Source organism: Pseudoliparis swirei, chromosome 12 (assembly GCF_029220125.1).
Source record: "Pseudoliparis swirei isolate HS2019 ecotype Mariana Trench chromosome 12, NWPU_hadal_v1, whole genome shotgun sequence".
Lineage (NCBI taxonomy): Eukaryota > Metazoa > Chordata > Actinopteri > Perciformes > Liparidae > Pseudoliparis > Pseudoliparis swirei.
The window spans coordinates 2,444,213-2,464,121 of record NC_079399.1 but is presented as its reverse complement, the minus strand read 5'-3'; the positions used below and the strand labels follow the sequence as shown (position 1 = coordinate 2,464,121).

General features: G+C 43.0%; 1 protein-coding gene and 1 long non-coding RNA gene across 4 annotated transcripts in view; one reads left to right on the top strand and one right to left on the bottom strand.

Annotated features, from left to right (window-relative positions):
* atf3 (activating transcription factor 3) overlaps positions 1–3,293 on the bottom strand; it is a 4,714-nt gene extending 1,421 nt beyond the window's left edge. The window contains exons 1-4 of one of the 2 annotated variants that reach the window (XM_056427568.1): positions 3,215–3,293; positions 1,438–1,699; positions 1,228–1,335; positions 1–494 (exon numbers count right to left, since the gene is read on the bottom strand). The exon at positions 1–494 is cut by the window's left edge and continues 1,421 nt beyond it. In XM_056427568.1, coding sequence (XP_056283543.1) covers positions 216–494; positions 1,228–1,335; positions 1,438–1,683 — 633 coding nt within the window. In that variant the 5' untranslated portion in view covers positions 1,684–1,699; positions 3,215–3,293 and the 3' untranslated portion in view covers positions 1–215. The remainder of the gene's footprint in view (positions 495–1,227; positions 1,336–1,437; positions 1,700–3,214) is intronic. The other variant, XM_056427569.1, reaches the window with a different exon arrangement.
* A 9,956-nt stretch (positions 3,294–13,249) lies between these two features.
* Positions 13,250–18,113, top strand: LOC130202214 (uncharacterized). Of its 2 annotated transcripts, none has more exons than XR_008833307.1 (3): positions 13,250–13,292; positions 15,255–15,334; positions 16,073–18,113. It is a non-coding gene; the product is annotated as an uncharacterized LOC130202214 (long non-coding RNA). The 2 variants fall into 2 exon arrangements; XR_008833306.1 differs by having other exon boundaries at positions 13,255–13,312.
* The last annotated feature ends 1,796 nt before the right edge of the window (positions 18,114–19,909 follow it).

The following is a 19,909-nucleotide window of genomic DNA, read 5'->3' as shown; positions in this document are numbered from 1 at the left end:
CTGACGGCGCTTGGCGTCCGCTCACGTTCTCCAGAGGGTCAAACATGCGCCGCCGCCGCCGCCGTGGACGCCTCCCGTGGGGAGTCGCGAGGTCTCTTGTCGCAGCGCCGTGGGCGAGGAGCAGGAGGCCGAGGAGGCGTCCCGGGGGAGGAGTCTGAGCGGCGTCCCCGCCGGCCTCGCGTCTCAGAAGAAGAAACAAGATGTCCGCCGGCCGCTCACAGACCGGCGCAGAAGATGTGATCCAGGGTCAGGAGTCCTCCGTCGAGGGGCGACAGCGTGGAGAGGGACGAGGAGGCGCAGGAGGAGGCGGCGCTCTCCCGGACGTGCTGCAGGAAGAGGTTGCGCTCGTCCTCCGGCGTCTGGCCGCTCTGCGCCCGCACGATGCAGGTGGGCCGGTGCAGGTTCAGCATGTAGACCAGCTGCTGCTTCTGCTGCTTCAGATCCTCGATCTGAGCCTTCAGGTCGCTGTTCACACCCTCCAGCTTCTCAGACTCCTGCAGGAGGAGGGGAGGAGGAGGGGGAGGGGGATGAGGAGGAGGGAGGGGGAGGAGGAGGAGGAGGAGGAGGAGGGGAGGAGGGGGAGGGGGGGGGAGGGGAGGAGGCGTTAATGGTGGCTCTTGTTGGACACACTCTCTGAGCTGTTCCCTGAAGATGAAGAACTCTTCAAGAACCAGGTGTGACCTCACTCCTGAGCCCAGGTGTGACATCACTCATGAGCCCAGGTGTGACATCACTCATCAGCCCAGGTGTGACATCACTCATCAGCCCAGGTGTGACCTCACTCCTGAGCCCAGGTGTGACCTCACTCATGAGCCCAGGTGTGACATCACTCATGAGCCCAGGTGTGACATCACTCCTGAGCCCAGGTGTGACCTCACTCATGAGCCCAGGTGTGACCTCACTCCTGAGCCCAGGTGTGACATCACTCATCAGCCCAGGTGTGACATCACTCATCAGCCCAGGTGTGACCTCACTCCTGAGCCCAGGTGTGACCTCACTCATGAGCCCAGGTGTGACATCACTCATGAGCCCAGGTGTGACCTCACTCATGAGCCCAGGTGTGACATCACTCCTGAGCCCAGGTGTGACCTCACTCATGAGCCCAGGTGTGACATCACTCATGAGCCCAGGTGTGACCTCACTCCTGAGCCCAGGTGTGACATCACTCATGAGCCCAGGTGTGACATCACTCCTGAGCCCAGGTGTGACATCACCGTGTCTCTTTACCTGCTGCAGAGTCTCCGTCTTCTCCTTCTTCTTGTTGCGGCACTTGGCTGCGGCGACTTTGTTCCTCTCCCTCCTCCTCTTCCTCCTCTCGTGGTCCTGAGGTGTGACCTGAACAACAACAACAAAAAGATTAACCCTTTGATAAAAGCTAACACACAATGGACAGCAACTTGGCGACGCCCCCTGGGAGCCTTGACCCCGCCCCCTCACCTCTCTCCGGACTCCGGACCCGCCGGACCGGCGCTCCGAGCCGGAGCTGGCGCCGTCGGAGCTCACGTCGGTGCTGAGCCCGCCGGACAGGCGCCGGCTCTGGATGGCCAGTCGCAGCTCCTCCTTCACGAGCGGCGTGAAGTGGGTGAAGTCGTCCAGCGTGAGGGCGCCGGGCGGCGAGAGGCAGGGCACCATGGCGGAGCAGCTGATGTCGGCCAGCGAGGGGCCCGGGTGCTGCAGCATCATTCTGGGGGACAGCAGACTGGAAAATAAATACAATGATTTACTACTTTTTTTTTTCATACATTATAATTATACTTTGAAAAAGAAATACAATATATTGTTTTACAAATAAAAAAAAGTCCTGCTTCTTTCTTTTTTATTTATTTTTTACAAATTATAATTATATTTTGAAAAATAAATACATGTCAGTTTTTTTTTTTTTTATAAATTAGAATTATATTTTGAAAAAATGAATGAAATGATGTTTCTTTTTCTTACAAATTATTATTATATTTTGAAAAAATAAATAAAATTATGTTTCTTTTTTTACAAATTATTATATTTTGAAAAATAAATACAATGAATTATTTAAATAAAAATTCATAATAACCTCCTTTTTTTAAACTACAAGTGCCTATAAAGATATCCAATTTATTATTTAAATAATTACATAAAATGCGATAACACTAATTTTAACTCAAAATTAAGTTGCACAAAGACAATAATATCACAAGATATTAAAACATTTAAGCATGTTACGGCCACTCATGAACTTTGAATGATATTAATTCATGATAAAGCGCAGAAATATTGCACATCCAGTATAAAAGGTAAACAAAAGTCCAGATGGCGTCTTGTCTGATGCAACATGACGAGGAGGAGGAGGAGGAACAAACACATGGAGTCCGTTTTGGGGCATAAACAATGGCAGATAATCATCATGCGAGTTATCTTTGGAGGCGGGGCTAGTGGAGGAGTTTGATTGACAGCTCGATAAGATGAAGATCAACAAAACTAAACATTAGCACGTGCAGATAAAACAACGTGTCGACCTTTAATATCATAATAACTCGGATTTATCAACACCTGATTTACAGTTTGCTCCTTTAGTATATCCATTAAACTTATCAGTTTTTTAAATGTATATATATATTTTATATATAATATTATTATATATAGTATAGGTCAACATAAAAGTTATATATAAATATATACACAGATTATATATACTATAGGTTAGCATAAAAAAAGTTATATATATATACACATATATTATTATATATACTATAGCTTAACAGAACAAAGTTATATATATATATATATATATAAATAATAGTATTATTATATACTATAGCTTAACATAAAAAAGTTTTCACTTTAACTTAAACTCCACATATTTGTCATCAGCTCTCAACATTTAAAATAAAAACCTAACTTTAGTTCAGTAAATATATAAAAACGAGTATTGTTCGGGTTTATTATCATTATTGTTGTTTCTTTACCATTCATCATCACCATCATCACTATTCACAAACTAAGACCGATCATCAGAGTACAACCTCCCATACATGTAAACAACAACAACAACAACAACTTTATCATAATAAAGCTCCGCTGTGAAACTTTTCTCTGGAGCGGAAGCGACTTCAGAAGTTCTTCCTCACGTGTCCCGGGACAGCGGCGGGACTTCTCCGGTGAGCTCCCCGGGACCGCCGCCCCCCGCCCCGGTAGGCCGCCCCCCCCCCCCCTCCCGGTGCGCAGGGCCCCGTCCTACCTGTCAGTGTGTCGGTGTGTCGGTGTCCGGGAGAAGCAGTCCGCAGCGGGCGCGTCTCCTCCGGCGTAAAGAGTCTCGCTTGTGGCGGCTTGCGTTGCGTCACCCGCCTTTATAGCGGCGGCCGAGGGGGCGGGGCCTCGTGACGCAACAGGAATGCTGTACGAGAGGGAGGGGGGCGGGGTGAGGAGAGGAGGCGAGGAGGGAGGAGGCAGGGAGGGAGGGAGAGCAGCGGGGTGACGTCACCCTATTTATAGAAAGCTTATCCTGCGATGATGCAATCAAGCAACCCCGAGCAGCTCAGCCATAACAGGGCAGGATTCCCCCTCCTCCTCCTCCTCCTCCTCCTCTTCCCCAGCTCTCTCTTAATTCTTCCTTCCTCCATCTTTTCAGTCTTTTCCACTTCCTCTCGTCTCCTCTTTTCTTTTCCATCCATCCCTCCTTCCCTTTCTCCTTGTCTCCTCTCCTTTTATTTTCTTCTTTCCATCCCTCCATCTTCTTCTTCCTTTATAACCAATTTATTTCCTGTCGTTGTTCTTTTATTTCTGTTCATCTTCCTCTCTTTTTTTATTCTTCCTTCCTTCAATCATTTCCTCTTCCTTATTTTCCTTTTTTGCTTCTAAACAACTCTTCCTTTTCCTTCCATCCCTCTTCCCCCTTTCTTTCCTTTTCCTTTCTTCTTTCCATCCCTTGATCCTCTTCCTCTTTTCTTTCTCTGTTGTTTTTTACTTCCTTTAATATCTTCTTCTTCCTTTCCTCTCTCTTCCTCTCTTTTTCATCCTCCCCTCTTCCATTTTCTTCTCATCCTCATTACCATCCACTCCTCCTCTTCTCCTTTTCCTTTTTTCTTTCCATCCATTTTATTTAAAAGGTGAATTCACAACTTTATGTTTTGTATCATTGTGAACTGACATTCTTGGAGGGTTTAACTCAACTCAACTTAACAAAACTTAACTCAACTTAATTTAACTTAACAAAACTTAACTCAACTTAATTTAACTTAACAAAACTTAACTTAATTTAACTTAACTCGATTGAACTCACTTAACTCAACTCTCCCCCCCCCCCCCCCCCTCTGGGTGTTGACATGTTTACAGGTCCGTGTGGTATCCAGATTGATGCCTCTCCGTGAAATCGTTGCTGACTCTGTTGACTATTAATACCTCATAACCCGCCGGCTAAATATGACACTCTATTTTTATATGAGGGGTTTTCATACACGTCATATGTGTGTGTGTGTGTCTGTGTGTGTGTGTGTGTAGGTGTGTGTGTGTGTGTGTGATCTAACAGAAAGTCATAAACTCATTTGACATTATTCACGTCATGATTTGAGTGTCCATCCGTGAAGTTTTTCAGATTAAAATCTCCTTTTGTAAAATAAAAGTTGAATATAAATGATTTTAATGAATGGAATGTAGAAGTAGTTCCAGATCACGTGAGATTTTGATAATATATATTTTTTTCATAATTATTATTATCAAGTTACGTCAAGGCTTACAAATGAAGAATTAAATGTAGGAAACAATACATATTGTCTAATGAGTTAAACGTCTGTTAATAATAATTTGAGTTATGACAATAATTCATGTTTCTTGCTTCAAATAAACACGAACGCTGACTCCAGGTGGGACGTCGGCATCGGCTCTCCGGCGCGGCTCGCTCCTGGAGGTGTTTGTTTGGTGAACTTTGAACCGCTGATAAAGAAGCGGCAGGTTTCGCTCTGAGGGGTTTCTCATGAAGGGAAAGTGAAAAGAAGCAGAAGCCGAACATCACGAGTCACTTCCTGGAGGTCACGAGTTACTTCCTGGAGGTCACGAGTCACTTCTCGGAGGTCACGAGTCACTTCCTGGAGGTCGCGAGTCACTTCCTGGAGGTCACAAGTCACTTACTGGAGGTTACGAGTCACTTCCTGGAGGTCGCGAGTCACTTCCTGGAGGTCGCGAGTCACTTCCTGGAGGTCGCAAGTCACTTCCTGGAGGTCACAAGTCACTTCCTGGAGGTCACGAGTCACTTCCTGGAGGTCACAAGTCACTTCCTGGAGGTCGCGAGTCACTTCCTGGAGGTCACAAGTCACTTCCTGGAGGTCACGAGTCACTTCCTGGAGGTCGCAAGTCACTTCCTGGAGGTCGTGAGTCACTTCCTGGAGGTCACGAGTCACTTCCTGGAGGTCGCAAGTCACTTCCTGGAGGTCACTTCCTTCCTGACCTCCACACTGTGAGGCTCAACGTTGTTTATTATTTACATTGTTTATTTTGTTATTTTGTTACTTTGTTATTTTATTACTTTCTTATTTTGTTATTTTGTTACTTTGTTATTTTGTTTTTTGTTATTTTGTTATTTTGTTACTTTGTTATTTTATTACTTTGTTATTTTGTTATTTTGTTACTTTATTTTGTTATTTTGTTTCTTTGTTATTTTATTACTTTGTTATTTTGTTACTTAGTTATTTTGTTATTTTGTTACTTTGTTATTTTATTACTTTGTAATTTTGTTATTTTGTTACTTTGTTATTTTGTTATTTTGTTATTTTGTTACTTTGTTATTTTGTTACTTTGTTATTTTATTACTTTGTTCTTTTGTTACTTTGTTATTTTGTTACTTTGTAATTTTGTTACTTTGTTATTTTGTCACATGTCACGTTTTCGTTTCCCACGATGTCGTCGTGACGACACTCCGTCAGAACATCAACATGTTTAAAAAGCACAATATTTATAAATGTTGATGTTTGTGGATTCAGTTTAATATCCCCCCCCCACCCCCTCCAGATTGTTGTTGTGTTATTGTTGTTGAAAGTTGTATTTGATATTTCCTGCATTCCCGAATGAGACGGCAGCTTTGCAAAGTAATAAATAAAAGTGATGATGGTGATGATGGGAAGTGCCGAGGATGAGGAGGCTTCCTATCCCACCGCCGCCTGTTCCCGGTTCCCCCGCCGGTTGCCCGGTAAACGCCACCGGGAGGATGAGAGGCACTGTTTCCCGGAAAGGAAGAGGGTGACGTAATCCGCTCCAAGAGGAGGAGGAGAGGAGGAGGAGGAGGAGGAGGAGGGGGAGGAGGAGAGGAGGAGGAGGAGGAGAGGAGGAGGAGAAGGAGGAGAGGAGGACAGAGGAGCTTTTGTTTACATCTCTGCTGCTATAAGAAGAATAAAAATACGATCCCAAATTTATTCGTATTCTTTTTTTATAAATTATATAATTATGTTAACAAAATTATACTATTAATTAAATATTTTATTAATAAACTAAATATAATATTACATCAAAACATTTATATTTAATGTGAAATTCATATGAAAATAATGATGATATATTGTATTTTACGTATATTATATTGATAGAATAATATTCACAGTGATTATAAGTGGAGTAAATAAAACTGCTATTAAATATTAATAATAGTGAGAAGTTATTAATTTTGTACTAATTAATTTCATTTTTAATGTCTACATTATTGACTTATTGCCCCCTCCTCCTCCTCCCCCTCCCCCTCCTCCTCCTCCTCCTCCTCTCTTCCTCCATCCCTTCTTGCAGTTCCTGGTTCCGTCATCCTTTCCGGGAAGCTCTTCCTCCTCTTCTTCTTTATCACGGAGGATCCGGGAAACCCCCCTCCTCTCTTCCTCCTCGTCCTCCTCCCCATCCTCCCCCTCCTCCTCAATCCCCCTCCATCCTCTCCTCCTCCCTCGCTCACTCCATCCTCTCCTCCCTCCCTCCCTCCCTCCCTCCCTCCCTCCCTCCTCTCCTCCTCCTCTAGCATCACTCTGATGAGGAGGAGCATGTGATGGATGCAGCGTCTCTTTCTGCGTTAACGTGTTCAACGTTTTCTTTTCTTTTTTCTAACGCCGGCGGATCGTCGAGGAAACGGAGCGGCAGACCGGAAACATCTTTATGTTCACTGATGTACTTATGTACTAATATACCAGAGTAATGTACTAATATACCAGAGTAATATACTAATATACCAGAGTAATGTACTAATATACCAGAGTAATGTACTAATATACCAGAGTAATATACTAATATACCAGAGTAATGTACTAATATACCAGAGTAATGTACTAATATACCAGAGTAATGTACTAATATACCAGAGTAATATACTAATATACCAGAGTAATATACTAATATACCAGAGTAATGTACTAATATACCAGAGTAATGTACTAATATACCAGAGTAATATACTAATATACCAGAGTAATGTACTAATATACCAGAGTAATGTACTAATATACCAGAGTAATATACTAATATACCAGAGTAATATACTAATATACCAGAGTAATGTACTAATACACCTCAGTAGTGTACTCATGTGGTGGGGTTCTTCCTTGTTGTTGTTTACTCGTGATGTAAACAAAGCGTTTGGTGTGTTTCATGTTTCAGTGAAACAAGGAGAGCTCCGTTTGGTTATCTTTGTCTTGTTCAATTGTGACGTGAAGATGTGTTCGTGTTATATCCAGACAACGCTCAGCTTTCACTTTCCTCATGAGTCGCTCCTTCATCTGAACTTTGGACCTTCGTCTTCTTTCTCTTTCGTTTCTCGTCACATTCGTTTTGTTGGAAGGAGAATGAAGGTTTCATCAAAGTGTTGATGTCTCCACAGCAGCAGCGTTCAGAGGTCAGGGGTCCGGGGTCAGAGGTCAAGGCCGATCTGAACATAGGTGGATTGTGACTCATCCCGATTGGACGTGGCGTGATGACTCAGAGCTCGTAGCCCTGGAGGCTGTAAACACGGCGGAGGAGATCGTCCAATCAGGAGCCGGGCCTCCGGACGGAGAGCGACCCGGAGCGTCTCTCTGTGGCCCTTCTGCCGCTGTGTGTCTGTTGGTTTGAATCTCTACGGTATAACTTTACATTTGTAGTAATGTAGTGTCTCTTTGTAGTCTTAAAATGTATCTTTGTAGTCTTTGAATGTATCTTTGTAGTCTTTAAATGCATCTTTGTAGTCTTTGAATGTATCTTTGTAGTCTTTGAATGTATCTTTGTAGTCTTTGAATGTATCTTTGTAGTCTTTGAATGTATCTTTGTAGTCTTTGAATGTATCTTTGTAGTCTTTGAATATATTTTTGTAGTCTTAAAATGTATCTTTGTAGTCTTTGAATGTATCTTTGTAGTCTTAAAATGTATCTTTGTAGTCTTTGAATGTATCTTTGTAGTCTTAAAATGTATCTTTGTAGTCTTTGAATGTATCTTTGTAGTCTTTAAATGTATCTTTGTAGACTTTGAATGTATCTTTGTAGTCTTTGAATGCATCTTTGTAGTCTTAAAATGTATCTTTGTAGTCTTTGAATGTATCTTTGTGGTCTTTGAATGTATCTTTGTAGTCTTTAAATGTATCTTTGTAGTCTTTGAATGCATCTTTGTAGTCTTTGAAGTCGTTGCATGTCTCTTTACCCCTGGTCCCAGCCACCCATGATGACAGTAATAATTAGTCTCTGTTTAGGCAATCTGTTGTTGTTGTTGTTGTTTGATGAATTTCTTTGTTTCTCTTTCTTGAAAAACAATATTAGTTGTCATGCTTTATATAAACATGAAAAAGAAAGAAGCAGCAGCTTCTCCTCTGACCTGCGCTGAGTGTTCCTGTTTCCAACGCTGTGATCCGCTCATGAAGGCACCTCAGAGATCACAGAGGACAACGAGCCGCTTATCTCTCAGCCAATCAGGACGCTTCATTTTGGGTCGCAGCAGCTGATGCAACGAGATGACGTCATCGTGCAGGCTAAAGGTCAACACGGCGGTACATATGCTCGTTTACAGTATGATGTAAATAAATAGTGTTTATGTTTTACATCACCGAAAATCACCTTTCATTGTTTTTCATGCTTTTGTGTCGCATTATTATTTCCACATTGTTGCTCAACAATAACTACGCCTGTCACGTGTGTTGTTATAAGTGATCTCCATCAGAAGGAAGACGGCGCGGTGCTCTGACCCACTTCCCTCCCTCCGCTCTCATTAAACCGGCAGCAACGTTTCAGCTCACACTCTGCAGACGCCGCTTCACTCCCAAAGCAACAAGAACTCCAAACAGGAAGTTCACGATGTGCAGAATGTGATTTCGAATAAAAAAATAAAAGTCACATTAATCACCTTCCTGCTCTCAGCCGGAGAAGCTCTGGTGGGAAACGCGGCGCGGCGCCTCGAGGCGGAGGCCTTCCCGTCGGACCCGTTTCTGCCTCTCGGCTGACGGCGACGACCTCGAGCCGCTCTCACCGGGAGGCGATGGTTACCGCGTCACGTAACAACGACCTGCTGCGGTTCTCACCGTGAGCAGCGCAGCACCGGGGAGACTTCTAGGGGAACGTTTGGCCACGGGTCGAGAAAAGTACTTTTCTTTTCTATTTCTGAGAAAGGCATTTACACTTATTTAAAGGATGTTTGGATCATGTTGGAATTGATTTAAAACATGTTCTGGAATATATTTTTCGAGTTTTATTAGATTTTAAAAGACAGAAACAAACATGAAATGCACATATAAATACACAAACAAAAGTCTGAAATTAAATAAGATGCCAAAACAGTCTAAACATGTGTGTGTGTGAAGGGATTCCTCATGGATGCTTTTGTTAACTAATAAAAAAATAGTGTTAAAAGAAAGGTATTTTAGTTTGAAATCAGCTGAGGTAGCAATACAATAGAAATAATATTTTAAAAGATAGAAATAAACATGAAATGTGAATAGAAATACACAAAAAAGTATGAAATTAAATAAGATACTAAAAGCAAAACAAAAAGAGTGTAATAAGAGAACTTTTTTAATGGTTTGGTTCCTTTTAGGTGAAATCAGCTGAGGCAAGAATAAGAAAACATCTATTGTGTCATAATTCAATGAGTTAAAGCATAATCTTTATAGCACTTTGAGGCTTAAATGAGAAGTATAGTAGAAGAAGTATAATTGAGTATCGTCTGGAAAGCATCGAGCAGAAATATGTTTAAAATGACGTGTCGTGTCTCCGAGAGGAACCACGTGCAATGCAACCAGAAGTGGGCCCAGGAAAGAACCCTGGGGAACACCGCGGGGTCGGTTGATGAGTCCAGTCGGTTGGACCTGCTTTAGTCCTCTTTTTTAAATATTATAAAGTACGTCACTTGCTCTGACTGTTGCTGGGTAGATTATAGATTATCTCTATACAATAGACACGGTCACTCACGTGTTGTTACACACACATTATTGTGCAGATCACAGACATTTTGACACGTGCCCGTGTGTGTGTGGGGCAGGAACAGGAAGCAGCCGAACGCCGGGCACTGGTCTTTGTGTTCTGGGGTTTTAAGTGGACTTCGTCATTTCGTGAGCATGTGACTGTTACATCAGCACATTTAGGAAATGACATCACATGGGTTCAACTCAGGATGTGTGTGTATGGTGGAGCGCTTCAAAATAACTTTACAGAAATGTTTGCATGAAAATATTTCTTTTGACCACAGGAACTAAGTTAAGTTTAATTAAGTACTTAAATACACATTCAAGGTACTTTTATTTTATTTTATTTTTCACATCAAAGAAGTCTCAATGTTTAGAAGCATCAGAGCAGATATGATTATTGAACACGTACATGTTGCTACATTAAGTGAATTTAATCTTTACGTGTTTTACACAGAGTTGTATTCACTAAACTAAAAGACGTGAGGACTTCTTCCTCTTGGAGGAAAACAGGAAGAAACACAAACGCACACAAACACACACATATGCACACACACACACACACACACAAACATCTACACACACACACAAACATCTACAAACACACACAAACATCTACAAACACACACGTATGCACACACACACACACACAAACATCTACAAACACACACAAACATCTACACACACACACAAACATCTACACACACACACAAACATCTACAAACACACACAAACATCTACACACACACACAAACATCTACACACACACAGGTAGGCTGCAGACATTTCTCATTGCCTTTCATTTTCTTCTGGTCTCATATTAGATCTTTCATACCAAAATAAAACGTAAAATAGAACGTTTGTGAGATTTTGAAATTTTTTAAAGTTTGTTCGTCCAGAAAATATTTTTTAAATAATTATATTTTTTAAATTCTAAATGTCCTTTTTGTTGATGAACTCCTGCCGCTGCTTCCCGAGCGTCACGTTGACTCACGGCGTCCCAGATCTGGCCTCAGATCGGATTCCCAACACCTCGTCAGGATTGTGACGCCTCGGTGAGGAACTCAGACAGCCCGGAGGCCTCGAGGCCTCGAGACCTCAAGACCTCAAGACCTCGAGACCTCGAGACCTCAAGACCTCAAGACCTCGAGACCTCGAGACCTCAAGACCTCGAGACCTCGAGACCTCGAGACCTCGAGACCTCGAGACTTCAAGACCTCCAGACCTCGAGACCTCGAGACCTCGAGACCTCGAGGCCTCGAGACCTCGAGACCTCAAGACCTCGAGACCTCAAGACCTCAAGACCTCGAGACCTCGAGACTTCCAGACCTCGAGACCTCGAGACCTCGAGACCTCGAGACCTTGAGACCTCCAGACCTCGAGACCTCCAGACCTCAAGGCCTCGAGACCTCGAGACCTCGAGACCTCGAGACCTCAAGACTTCAAGACCTCGAGACCTCGAGACCTCAATACTTCGAGACCTCAAGACCTCGAGACCTCGAGACTTCGAGACCTCGAGACCTCCAGACCTCAAGACCTCGAGATCTCGAGACCTCAAGACCTCGAGACCTCGAGACCTCCAGACCTCAAGGCCTCAAGACCTCAAAACCTCGAGACCTCGAGACCTCGAGACCTCAAGACCTCAAGACCTCGAGACCTCAAGGCCTCAAGACCTCGAGACTTCAAGACCTCGAGACCTCAAGACTTCAAGGCCTCGAGACCTCAAGACCTCGAGACCTCGAGACTTCAAGACCTCAAGACCTCGAGACTTCAAGACCTCGAGACCTCGAGACCTCAATACTTCGAGACCTCAAGACCTCGAGACCTCGAGACTTCGAGACCTCGAGACCTCCAGACCTCAAGACCTCGAGATCTCGAGACCTCAAGACCTCGAGACCTCGAGACCTCCAGACCTCAAGGCCTCCAGACCTCAAGGCCTCAAAACCTCGAGACCTCGAGACCTCGAGACCTCAAGACCTCAAGACCTCGAGACCTCGAGACCTCAAGACCTCAAGGCCTCAAGACCTCGAGACTTCAAGACCTCGAGACCTCAAGACTTCAAGGCCTCGAGACCTCAAGACCTCGAGACCTCGAGACTTCAAGACCTCAAGACCTCGAGACCTCAATACTTCAAGACCTCAAGACCTCCTCTGAGGCCTCGAGACCTCGAAACCTCAAGACCTCCTCTGAGGCCTCGAGACCTCGAGACTTCAAGACCTCGAGACCTCAAGACCTCCTCTGAGGCCTCGAGACCTCCAGACCTCGAGACCTCAAGACCTCCAGACCTCAAGACCTCGAGACCTCGAGACCTCGAGACCTCGAGACCTCAAGACCTCAAGGCCTCGAGACCTCGAGACCTCGAGACTTCGAGACCTCGAGACCTCGAGACCTCGAGACCTCGAGACCTCGAGACCTCGAGACTTCAAGACCTCAAGACCTCAATACTTCAAGACCTCAAGACCTCCTCTGAGGCCTCGAGACCTCGAGACTTCAAGACCTCAAGACTTCAAGACCTCAAGACCTCCTCTGAGGCCTCGAGACCTCGAGACCTCCAGACCTCCAGACCTCCTCTGAGACCATCGGGAGGTTTTATTGCAACAATGTTGTGACTACAATTACTGTTTTTTTTATTTTACATTGTATTGTATTGTATTGTATTTATTTATTTATTTGGTTATTTATTTATTTTACTCCCGCTCTTTCTTCCTTCCCACTCCCAATCTTCCTTCCTTCCTTTTATTGAGAAGTTATTTTTTATAAACCATCTCTTCATCTTTTCAGAAAAACTAACTACGTTTTTTCCTGTGAATACGGACTTTTATTTTGAAAATACTTTGTGCATTTAACCAGCAGAAGGTAGCTCACATGGATGACGCAATAGGTTTGATACGATGTCTCGTCTCCTGCGTGGTTGCAAGTTCGATGCCCACAAACGCAGGTAAAGCTCCCTGGGTTAAGGTAAGCCCTGTGACTTGTCTCACAGGTAACTCACCTTCACTCAGCCCATTCACAAAAACACAAAAGTGGAAGTTTGCGAACTCTCGAGTTTCGTCGTTCGTGTCCAAGTCGCGCACAAAAAGACGACGCCGCGGTTGCTGCGTAACAGCGGCGCCATTGTCCTCGAGCCTTCTGGCCCGTTGCCAACGGCGCCGTGAGACAACCGCTGACTCCGGTATGTGAGCCGGTCTTACAGCCGCCACGCGCCGCCGTGTCATCGTTCACAACCATTTGAAAGACGTCATTATCATTCGGTAATTATTACTTTTTACCTTCCGGTCGACATCATTTTGGTAAGTTTGGCTGTTTTTAGGCGAGCGAAAGGGAAACTGCCCTACGATTAAAATGAAATACAAATACAAATATATAAACGTTGACTAGTTATTTAAATCAGTGAATAAAGAAATAATTCTGTATTTCCAAGGTCCTCTTAAAGGGGCAGTGTCCTCACCTGGAGGCCTCAATATATATATATATATATATATATATATATATATATATATATATATATATATATATATATCCATTGAATTCATACAGAGCATTTTATTTCCCATGGATCTCCTGCCAGCTGGCCCTGATACTGGTCTCTCTCTCTCTCTCTCTCTCTCTGTGTTTATGTTGACATGGCGTTACCGCGGCAACAACACCTTCACGCCCTGTGGACTTCCACCCCTGAAACACAGGCAGACAGATCAGAGAGAGAGAGAGAGAGAGAGAGAGAGGGCCGCGTTCCATTGTGAAAAGTTCACATTCTTTGTTTCCTTCATATCTTTTATTAGTTTTTAGTTGTGTTTCTACTTTTTTTTCTATATTATTTACTTGTTTTATTCCGTGTTGATGTATTTGTGCTGTTTTAAATGTGATATTTTAACCATTTTATCCACAAATATTAAACAATAATATCATATATTTACATAATATAGGAAGAGTAGTTGTTCAACAACTGGAGAACAAAATAAAGAACCAAACAATCCTGTAAGCGTTGATATATAAAAGTAAAAACCCGAGAGAGGAACCCGGAGTTTTAGAAATGGGACGCGGCCCAGGATTCCCAGGCTCCGGCGGCTTCTACGTCACTTCCTGCGGGGCGCGGAGCTGCTATTTATAGATTATGTGTAAACTGGGTTACCCCGCCTTGGCAGCTGCGACGCACGCGCACACACACGTGCGCGTGCACGCACGCGCCCTGTTTTACGTATCAGTGACGTTAAACGGGACCGATCTGTATTTGTCTCGTGTTATAAATAAAGACGTGACGTCACCGACATTAATAAAGCGAGGAGACATGTAAGTTACCCGGATGACGGTTCTGACCCACCGGTTTAATAAAAGCAACGTGTGTTTTGTGTATTTATACTTTAATGTTCGCTAGATTATGTGTGACGTAATGCAGAGGGGTTAAATACGGCGACGTCATACGTGACACGCAACAAAATAATAATAATGCTTATATTGAAGGAATCTATCAACTTCCCTCTTCTTTAATGTTGAACTTTTAAACTTCTGCTAATTCCTTAAAATACTTTCTGTCCTGACGCACACACACACTCTTTATTTTTTTTCTTATTTGTATTTATCTCGATAGCTCTGTCCTTCATAATCATGTGTGTGTGTGTGTGTGTGTGTGTGTGTGTGTGTGTGTGTGTGTGTGTGTGTGTGTGTGTGTGTGTGTGTGTGTGTGTGTGTGTGTGTGTGTGTGTGTGCGTGCGTGCGTGCGTGCGTGCGCGTGCGTGCGTGCGTGCGTGCGTGCGTGCGTGCGTGCGTGCGTGCGTGCGTGCGTGCGTGCGTGCGTGCGTGCGTGCGTGCGTGCGTGCGTGCGTGCGTGCGTGCACGTGTGTTTTTTGTGTTTTTTGTGTGTGCGTGTATTTTCTTTTTCTTTCATTTCCCCCACGTGACCCAGCAGGTCTCTGGCTTCATGTGACTCGGCACGATTCACACGTCTCTAAAACATGACGTCATCACACGTGGACCACGTGACCAGTGAGTTTCATCAGTATTTGGGATCAAATCTCTACTTCAATATTGTTTTTGATATTCCGTCAATGAAGCTTTGTACATTCCTTACATTTTTAATTCAGATGTATTGTGTGTATTTTTATTGTATTGTTTATTCATTTTATCATATTTCTCTTCTTTTTTACATATATTTTATTGTATTTACTTTACATATTTATTCCAATTTAATTTTTTCAATTTATTTCTATTCTTCCTCTATTTAATATTTCTTGAACATGTCTATTTTATTTATGCATATTTGTTTTTGTATTTCCTTCTATTTAATTTTTTTTATTCTTTCACACAGTTTCTTCCAATTTTTTAAATATTTTCAATTTTCTTTGATTTCACATAAAAATTTCTTTTAATGAAAGGACATTTTTATAGTATATTAAATAATTTTTTTGCAACACTTATTTTGACTTTTTTCTTTTAATATGTATTTATCCTACTTGTCAATAAACTGGATCCTGGTTCTGAAAGTATATTTGCTGTACTGTATGCTGTTGTTGTAAACAAATCTCAACCAAATCACATTCTGTTGTTTTCTTCCCTATATCTTAAAATGTTATCTTTTGATGTCTCGATACAATCATTCATTTCATCGTTTCACATTTCCACTTATTCGTCGGTTATTTCTCTAAATCTTTCATCTTGTTTTCTCTTGTGTTATTTTCTCTTCTTTCATCCATCCATCTCTACACACGCACACACACACGTGAGGGCTCAGGTGAGATGACATCACCCTCCTGATCAGTGACCTCAGACGGCATCATCATGAATTCCTAACGGAGGATCGGACGGCGTCCAATCAGAACCGGCCGTGGATTATCAGGTAACGAGGCCTGACTGCAGGCAGCCAATCAGACACACCGATTAATGGTGGTGCTCAGGGGTAATCAATAATGCAGACACACACACACACACACACACAGTTGCCCTCACCACCATTACAGTAAATGACGAAGCTCTTGAGCTGCGAGAGAAAAAGGGGAAGGATGGAGAGAAATAAAGAGAAGAAAGAAAAGTGAGAGCGGAGTGACACAGAGTGACGATGACCTCAGAGATGCCAGGAGAGACTCGTGAGTCACGGCTGCAGCTTCAGACCGTCATCTGAAATGCCGGCTCAGCGCTCACACTGTTGTTGTTGTTGTTGTTGGAGGCCTGGCTAGGTTCTGGAGGACAATCAGGTTTCACATGCAGGAATTTATGTTATTGCACCAGTCGAGATTATAGGAGCAAAGGTAGCAAAGCATGGTAGCATGGTAGCATAGCGCAGGGGGCGTCGATAGACAATAAGCCCCGCCCCTTCCACTTGACCACCACGGGATGGGTTTAGGAGTAAACGGTGAGAAACAAATAACTTTTTGATCCCCGTTTCTATGAACTACACAAATGATATTTGTCAATTTAAAACATTATTTTGCACATCAACAAAAATCTAATTTAGTTTATTATCTTTTACATTGACAAACATTCGCGGCACAAAATAAAATAAATACAACGAAAATATTCTGCCAAAAAGTGACAGGATGTTTTTTATGGAGTCAAATACAGATATGCAGTGATGGTTGCTGGGTAATATGTACAGTGTGTTGATGCTGTCCAATGGCTAGTCTCTATTCGATCATGTGATGTACCGTATACAGGCGCTAGCTGCATCTAGCTAACGGGGAATTAGCCCTGTCTTCTTCTTGATAAACACTAGTATATTTATACTAGTACTGAATGTACAATAGTAGAAGTAGTACGTATTTTTAAATGTGGATATTCTCAATATTAGTTTAGTTAACATTTATTTACTATTAAAGTAATAATCTAATGATCCTTTGTGGTAAAATCGTATTTCTTTGGACATTATCTTCTCATGAACTTAATTGAACCTAAAAACATTTAGCAAAAAAACCTGCTGAGTCACAGTGAAGGTGAAGATGATGATGATGATGATGATGGTGGTGGAAAAGTTTCGGTCCCACCTGACACTGTCTGCCTCGGTAGGAAATGTGCCACTGAGGGGGGAACGAGGCCACGTTCCACAGAGACGATGTCAAGGCTCAGAGGTCACATGACCAGGGCCAGCTCAGAGGTCACATGACCTGAGTCACCGCGCCACTCAAAGCTTTGTGCGGCTGGTTTCCTGGTTTTCACTCTGGTTGGAGCTCAGCTGCTGCTGAGCTGCTGGTGCGACCTTGAACACGCTCCCCTTCTTTTACGAACACATGGTTTCCAGTAGGATGACAGATGCATTTATCTATGAAGGGAAACATTCAAAGAGAGTGACAGGACGGAAGAGGATAGAAAACTCCACTGTTGACAGAAAACCAGAAGGACATTAACAATATATGACGAGCATCTAGGTGGACTAACCAAGATGGCGACGAGGAGGAACCAAGATGGCGATGAGGAGGAACCAAGATGGCGACGAGGAGGAACCAAGATGGCGACGAGGAGGAACCAAGATGGCGACGAGGAGGAACCAAGATGGCGGCAGGAAGAAACAGTCCAAATAAACTGAATATTTGACCATCTTTTTGCTGAGTAGTATTTCTTCGCAGCTAACGGTTTGGACACGAGGCTTAAACTTCTTCTTTAAAAAAAAATCCTTGTTGATTTAATTAAATTTTACGGCCCAATGTTCCCAAACTCTCTGGTCTGCTCCCACATGTGACGACTCGTTAGAGGAGACGAGGTGTGACACCATGCAGCTGCTCAGAACAACACAAAACAACAACCATGGGCTCAACAACAGGGGGTGTTTACAGCACACACACACACACACACACACACACACACACACACACACACACACACACACACACACACACACACACACACACACACACACACAAAAGACAATAACCACCCCGGCCACAAACTGTTCACCCTTCTACCGTCAGGCAGGCGATACCGCAGTATCAAGTGCCGCACAAACAGACTGAGGGACAGCTTCTTCAGTCAGGCCATCAGGCTGCTGAACAAGGACTGAGACCCTCATTAACACTACACACCAGAACATATTCTGGGAATATCTATGGCCATGGTGTATATTTTATTACATTGTTTATATATATATATATTGTATATATATATTGTATGTATATACATATATATATAGTCTCAAAAAAAGTGTATATTTTATTACATTGTTTTATATATATATATTGCCATGATGTATATTCTATTACATTGTTTTATATATATATTGTTAATACTTTCTTCTTTTTTTGTGTGTGGATATTGTATAGTTTATTCTCATTCTTATTCTTTTTTTAGTCTGCTACTGCTGTCGGGTGTTTTGCACATAAGAATTTCACGAACCGATTATACTTGTATAAAAGGGGATGTGACAATAAAAAACTTGAACTTGAACACACACACACACACACACACACACACACACACACACACACACACACACACACACACACACACACACACACACACACACACACACACACACACACACACACACACACACACACACACACACACACACAGCACCCCGACTAAAGGTTCACACCGTGACACACACACAGTCGTCTAATTCTAACCGAAGCTGTTGGTTTTCTTGCTGAACGTGACTCATGGAAACTCACTGACTCAGCAAATAAAGACCCGATTTATGTTTTTCAGAATAAAAGCTCCATTCTGCTTGTTTTGAGTCTCGTGAAACATTCCGTCAGCGCGACAGTTTCAGTATCAGACAATCGGCCGAGAGCCGCCAGCCGACCGCCAGCTGTGTGTTGGAACCCTGAGGAAAAGTTACACACACACAGACACACACACACACCATGTTGCAAAGAACATGACCTTTTTAATCATGTGGCTGTTTGTTAACCAGCTGCCAGACACTGTGTGTGTGTGTGTGTGTGTGTGTGTGCGTGTGTGTGTGTAAGTGTGTGTCAAAGGGCTGATTCAGGATTGAGAGGTTAAGAGTTTGGGTGGTTAACTTCAGTGAGGGTCCTCACAGACCACACTCACGGTCGGGTCCCCACAACGTGCAGTAAACAAGTTTTTTTGAAGGCGCTTAAAGGATTAAAGTCACAACAAATGTGTCTCAAAGGGTCAAAGACGAGATGTTTATTGTTCTCTGAGACGATGTCTGACGGGTCCTCACAGGTCCTCACAACGCTAACCAGGAATATTAAGGAGGCTTTTGGTGAAGTTTAGGGTTGAGTTTATAACAAATGTGTGCTTCTCAAAGGGCCGTAAGGTAAGCATTAAGTTAAGAATATAAATATATATTTATAAATATTTATACAAATACATATAAACATACATATATGTATATATTTATATAAATTAGTGCTGTGAAAAATAACGCGTTAACTCAGTTAATTCAATTACAGGTTTAACTAGTTTTTGTTTTTTTAACGCATTTAACGCATGCGCAGAATGAGCTTCCAATCCGTCTGTTGTTGGTCGTCGGGACGAAAAAAAAGGTCACTTGCAAAATGAGCTTCCAATCCACCACTTCAATCTGAACTCTGTCCGCTCTCATGCAGACGGTCTGTTCATCGGTAATGATCCTTCCGCAGGTTCACCTCCGGAAACCTTGTG